Below are 6,273 nucleotides of genomic sequence, written 5' to 3'. Positions count from 1 at the left end.
ATTTGTATGGGCCGCGACACCCATCACTAGGTGGGGAAAATGAAAATTAAATGGAATCTAAAAAAGAAAAGAACTAAATGTTAATGTGCATGAATGATTCTAATTAGTTCTAAATGGATGCATGTAATACAAAGGTATGAATATGGACAAAATTAGAATAACATCTACAATATTATGTAACTACAAAAGAAAGTAAACTAAAGAAAATTACTACTACTCGTGCAAATCAATAACAAAATCCAAACCTAAATCTATGCATTACTAAAATAAGAAAAAAAAGAAATAAAAATGGAAAACTAGGAATAGATGCAAACAAAACATAAATGCTAAATGCACATTATCTATATATATCTTGAAATAAAAAGAACTCAATTTAACAATTATAAAACTTCATATAACAGAACCAATTAAAAGGAAACAAGGGATGTCAACATTCAAACTACCCTAAGATTCGATCAACAGAAATACTAGAAACCCAAATGAAAATATCCTATACCTAAACTACGTGCTATCATATATCAAAAAGTAAAAAGAAAAATTGGGAAACAAAATAAGAAGCAATCAAAGAACTAAGAACAGTAAACTAAATTGCACGAATCAAAGAGTAATCGATAGAAATCGAAACTGAATGAGCAAGGAAAGATAAAAGAACAACATTATATTGAACATTGAAAAATTGAAATACAAGAAAAATGTACCAAAAATCACAAAAGGGAATCTCACGGCCTGTCACCCACTTGAGATCCCTCCGCGAAGTCAGTAGCAAAGAATAGTGTACCTACTTCTCTACAAAAGCTTTGAAAAGTTTAAACTAAGGCATTGAAACGAAAACCTAGAGTCTGGAGTGTATAGTGGTGTCTGTCACCCACCACTTGTGCTTTTACACTTTACAAAACCTCCCTTTTATAGGGAAAAAAATCCAAATAGAAAAAGAAAGAAAAGGAAAGAATAAGGGAAAGGGGGAAGAATCAGTTACAACTAACTCTGAATCACCAAACGCTATCTTCTTCTCAGCATAATCCAACTTTGCACGTGCCTCCAACCTCCATTCTGACCGATCAAGCTTCTGGGCTAGCTCCCTTGTGGGCTATGAACCTCTAATTAGCTTCCAACTTGGCCCATGGAAATCACATTGTTGCTTCGTCACCTTCTCTTCTACGCTTGACGAACCCTAGCTCGAGGGTTGGGAAAATTGGAGAAAACCCCAAATAGTTAAACCTTTGCGCAAATGAATATGCTCGAGCTTACCTCCAAAGGCAGCTTCAACTTTCCAAAACGCACCGTTTCACTAAAACGTCTCAAGGGCTTCAGCAATCAACAACCCAATTCCATATCAACAGCCCAATCTCATCAGCAGCTTCAGCACAGTCACCTGATTCCGCATTTGCAACATTAGCTTATTTGCAGCCAGGTTGAGTGCAACTTCATTAACAACCCAATTGCAATGGCCCAAATTACTTTGACCAATTTTTGACCCCTTTGACCAGGGCTAACCTGCAAAATGAAAACAAATGAGGAGAGTTTAAACAACAAAAAGATGAAATAAAAGCCTACAAAAGCATACTAAAATTTTATTTATTTATTTTTCTAAAAGGAAAATTACTTATTTATTTAAAACCCTATTTTATTCAACTAAAAATTGAAAATTAATACTATTTCTATCAAAAGCCTATTTTTATCCTATTTAAACTATTATACCTTAATTCTAGAAAGTTAAAAGCTAAACTAACCTAAAAGAAGAGTATTAACACAGAAAAATAGGGAAAAATATAGAGTTAACACGCTCAATGCTTCTTGTGGTGTTTCTCCACTAACGCTTCTTGTTGGAGAGCGATTGGTTAGATAGACTGCACATGCAACAACTTCAACCCAAAACTCTTTGGAAGTCTCTTGCTTTTAAGCATGCTCCTTGCCATCTCCAAGATAGTTCTATTCTTCCTTTCAACCACTCCATTTTGTTGAAGGGATCTTGGTACTATCAACTGTCGTCTGATCTCATTGTCTTCACAATACTTCTGAAACTCTTTTGATGTGAACTCTCCTCCACAATCGGATCTCAAAGCTTTGATAAGAAGGCCACTTTCCTTCTCAACATGGGCTTTAAACTTCTTGAAATTCTCGAATACTTTGGATTTTTCTTTTAAGAAATATACCCATGTTTTTCTTGAAAAATCATCAATGAAGAAAAGGAAATAATTACTCTTACCAAGTGATCTTGGCTTGATTGGTCCACACACATCTGCGTGAATGAGTTCTAATGGCTTTTGAGCTCTTGAGTCTGACTCCTTTGGAAAACTCAATCGAAATTGTTTTCCAAGTAGACATCCTTCACAAACTTGGTTGGGGTAAGTAATAAAAGGAAGCCCTCTCACCATTGCCTTCTTAGAGAGCAACTCTAATCCTTTAAAATTAAGATGGCCAAAGCCATGATTGATCTTTGTAACACATCTTGAGAAATTGTGGACCATCACTTTGAATGTTGAGCACGAACATTCTATTTCTTGTCATTGGCACCTTTACAATGAATCTACTTGTATTATCTCTTACAGAAAGATTATTATTCTTAAGTTGAATATCATACCCTTTCTCTAAGAGTTGTCCTAAGCTCAAGATGTTGCTCTTCATGCTTGGCACATAATATACATTGGAAATAAATTGATGTTCTTCATTCTTTAGTCAGATGAGGACATTACCTTTTCCTTTCACCGCAACCTTTGATTCATCTCCAAAATCCACGTTTCCCTTTACTGATTCGTCAAGCTCTACGAACATGCTCCTTTTCCCACACATATGGTTACTTGCTCCATTGTCAAGGTACCACTGATTATCCTCGCCTTTATATTGGCCTTTGTAAGCCAGTAGCAAGGTACCATCTTCTTGACACCTTTCTTCAGCATAATTGGCTTTCTCTTCGACTTTATTTTTGTTAGTGGCTTTACATTCAGAAGCATAATGTCCAAACTTATCACAATTGTAACACTTGATTCATGACTTGTCATACCTTGAATTCGAATTTCCTCTCCCACGACCTCTATTGGAGCTTTCTCCTCTTTGGTTATTGTTGTTAGGCTTTCGTCCTTGTCCACATCCATATGCACGCCCTCGTCCTTGTTCTTGACTATAACTTTGCCTTGATTGGTTGTGTGCATTTTCTTCTTTTCTTGAATCAACATGTGCCTTGAAGACTTGCTCCATGATCTCTTCCTTTTTCTTTTTCTTTTCTTCATAAGCTTGCAATGAACCAAGAAGTTGCTCTATTGACATGGCCTCCAAGTCTTTTATTTCTTCGGTAATGATGATGATATGTTCGAACTTTGGATCTAATGATCTAAGAATTTTCTCCATAATTCTTACATCGTTTAGCTTCTCACCATTTCTTTTTAGGTTATTGGTAACCGTTAAAAATCTTGAAAAGTAATATGAGACTAGTTCTCCTTCCTTCATATGCAAAGCTTCAAACTCTCCTCTCAAAGTTTGAAGACGTACCTTTTTTACTTGATTTGCTCCCTTGTAAGAGATCTTGAGTTTCTCCCATGCTTCCTTGGCTGACTTGACTCCAGAAATCTTCTCAAAAGTATCTTCATCTAATCCTTGATAGATTAGACAGAGAGCTTTCTTGTCTATCTTCCTTGAGTCTCTCAAGCTATCCTTTTGAGCTTGAGAAAGACTCTCTACATTCTCTGGCTCGATGTGGCCCTTCTCGACCACCTCCCACACATCATGTGATCCAAGGAGAGCTACCATCCTTAAGCTCCAATTGTCATAGTTGCTCTTAGTGAGCATTGGGACTTGAAAGGGAACTCCGGTATTTGCCATTTCTATGAGGATCTTATGGCTCTTGATACCACTTTGTTCGGAGGAAACTTTAATGGCTAGAAGAAAGTTTTTAAGATTCGGAGAGGTTGGATGATTTTGAGAGAATGAAAGACTTTTAGTATCGAATGCTTCTAATCTTTTTGGCTAGCATAAAAGTGATACAACCATCTCCTATTTATACTAGTGGCACCTCCTTAACTAATGGCTAGGATTTTGCCATCACATCATTCATCTAAGGGCTATAATTCATTCTCTAGAACTTTCTAAACATTCCTATAATTCTAAATTTATCTAGAAAAATCTTATGAATAAACATCCCTAAATATTTTTGTACATCATTATAGACCCAATAACACAAAATCAATTTATATTCAAGAGGAAAATCATGCAAGTAAAGAAAATAACACAAAATCAATTTATATTCAAGAGGAAAATCATGCAAGTAAAGAAATGTAAACAAAATGACTTATAAAAGGCCTTCATATTTATCCAACATTCGAATACTCCTTCCATTTCTTCTCATCATATAGCTAATTAGCCCTTTGGGTTTTGCTTTCAGCTTCTGCAACAAGTTTTGGAATTTGGGTAGATGCCTGCTTCTGGTGCATCATTGGACCGGAATTGGCTTCTGGGTTTGCTTGGTTTAGGAGAAAAGGGAGCACCTATTTCTGATCATAATATCAAAACTTGGCTTCAGATATTGTTCCTCACACTTGTGATTGGATTCTGTTGTCTGTTGTATCAGTTAGCAGAAGACAGAGAAAGCAATCACAGTGTAAATGAGATTGATGAGTCCGATGAATTCGACAACTTTTATGAGTTCCGGGAGAGAGCAGGAGCACCCCAATGGTCAGTTACACCGTTACTTTGATGAGGAGGATTGTCACCGGACCACCGTGTCTGGTGACAGTGATGGGAGGAGACACGGTGGCTGTGCCTTCTGTGGAAATTTCACTACCACAAGGTGCTCTCGCTGCAAGTCTGCTAGATATTGGTAGGAACAGTCAAATGGTTACATCTGTTTTTTTTTTTTTTTAATTAAATTCAATATTCTATTTTTTTTTCTCTGTATCATCTAATATCTCACTATGATAAATTCATTAAAGTTTGGTTAAAATATATTTTGGTCATTTATTTTGTCTTTCAACAGTAACTTTGTTAATTTAGTATTTATATATTCTCCCTTTGATGCAGTGATAGTTTTCAATTTTATTTTGAACCGTTTTAGTAAATTCAAGTGAAACCTTTTCCAGTTAGGTTTAGATATATGAAACTTGTGGAACTCAATAAATAGTTGAATGAAAAATGATCATGTGAAAATCACATATGAAGTATAGTAACTGGCACATGATCAAGAACTAGAAAATATATATCAAATTCTCTTATGTTATGATGTTGTAAGACTTAATTTTTTAATTATGCTATTCTCAGAATCTTTTATTATTATCATTATTATTTTGTTTAAACATTAGATTACTTTAAAGATCCCCTTAAAACTGTGTTCTGAAATAAAAAAATAAATCACATTGTTTTGAAATAAAACAACCTTAATTCAAAAATTGATAGTTAGAGGATTAAATATTTTTTAAATTATATTTAAAATTAATTCTAATTCTCATAGAAATGCAAAAATCTTTAGACTGGATACACAAGAAATTAAACTGATTTATTTATAAGATTTTTAACTAAAGACCACGCCACAATATGTAATTGATAGACTACATATGTGACAATTTTTTTAAATTTTGTCAGCAGAAATTAGCTCACACAAAAAATGTTAATAAAAAGTTATTAAGATTTTATGAATCTGCATCTAAAGTGATTTTTTTTTAATGAACCAAATGTTAAATCAAATCTAGTAAATCTAATGATATATAAAAAATTTGCACTTCTATTTTTTAAACTATAATTATTATGACTTTAAAAAGAAGATCTAAGACTCATTTAAACCATAAACTAAACAAATACCAGTTAAAAAGATTCAATTAAATTTAAATCATAATTCTGATTCAGTGTCTTGAACTAGATTTATTAATCATACTTTTTTAAAAAATGTAAATAACTTATATTAATGACAAAGGAAACTAACCGGATGTAAGTTTAAAGTTTGCTTTAATAATTATTGTATTAAAGTTTCAATTTGTAGACTATTGAAATTTCGCGACATCTCCTATAGATGAGTTCATATTATATTATATATTAGGATAATGCAAAATTAACTTTACATAAGTTGAATTCTTAAGACATAAAATTTTATATATTAGAATCCTGGTTCCACGTTAGAGAATTGACTTAAATATAATATGTTATCTGAGTCACATTCACTTGTGTAGAAAATGATCAATTAGTGTGTGCGCAGTTAATCTCCTTTTGAATCTCTTTCAAGAAAGATCATCACCGTCTTTTTGGAGAATTCTTGGAGCTCTAAAACCAGAGATAACAATCTGAAACAGAGTA

The 6,273-nt window shown here is 33.6% G+C and overlaps 1 protein-coding gene across 1 annotated transcript; it reads right to left on the bottom strand.

Annotated features, from left to right (window-relative positions):
* Nucleotides 1–2,676: 2,676 nt before the first annotated feature.
* LOC111241016 lies at nt 2,677–3,816 on the bottom strand. The gene is made up of 2 exons (XM_022777327.1): nt 3,030–3,816; nt 2,677–2,933 (listed from the first exon to the last, which is right to left on the bottom strand). Exons 1-2 carry the CDS (start codon nt 3,814–3,816, stop codon nt 2,677–2,679), a joined length of 1,044 nt encoding a protein of 347 aa, XP_022633048.1.
* Nucleotides 3,817–6,273: the final 2,457 nt, after the last annotated feature.

This window comes from Vigna radiata, unplaced genomic scaffold (assembly GCF_000741045.1).
Source record: "Vigna radiata var. radiata cultivar VC1973A unplaced genomic scaffold, Vradiata_ver6 scaffold_129, whole genome shotgun sequence".
In the NCBI taxonomy this organism is placed as follows: Eukaryota; Viridiplantae; Streptophyta; class Magnoliopsida; order Fabales; family Fabaceae; genus Vigna; species Vigna radiata.
Note: the sequence above shows the minus strand (reverse complement) of the source record. Positions and strands in the feature narration are given on the sequence as shown.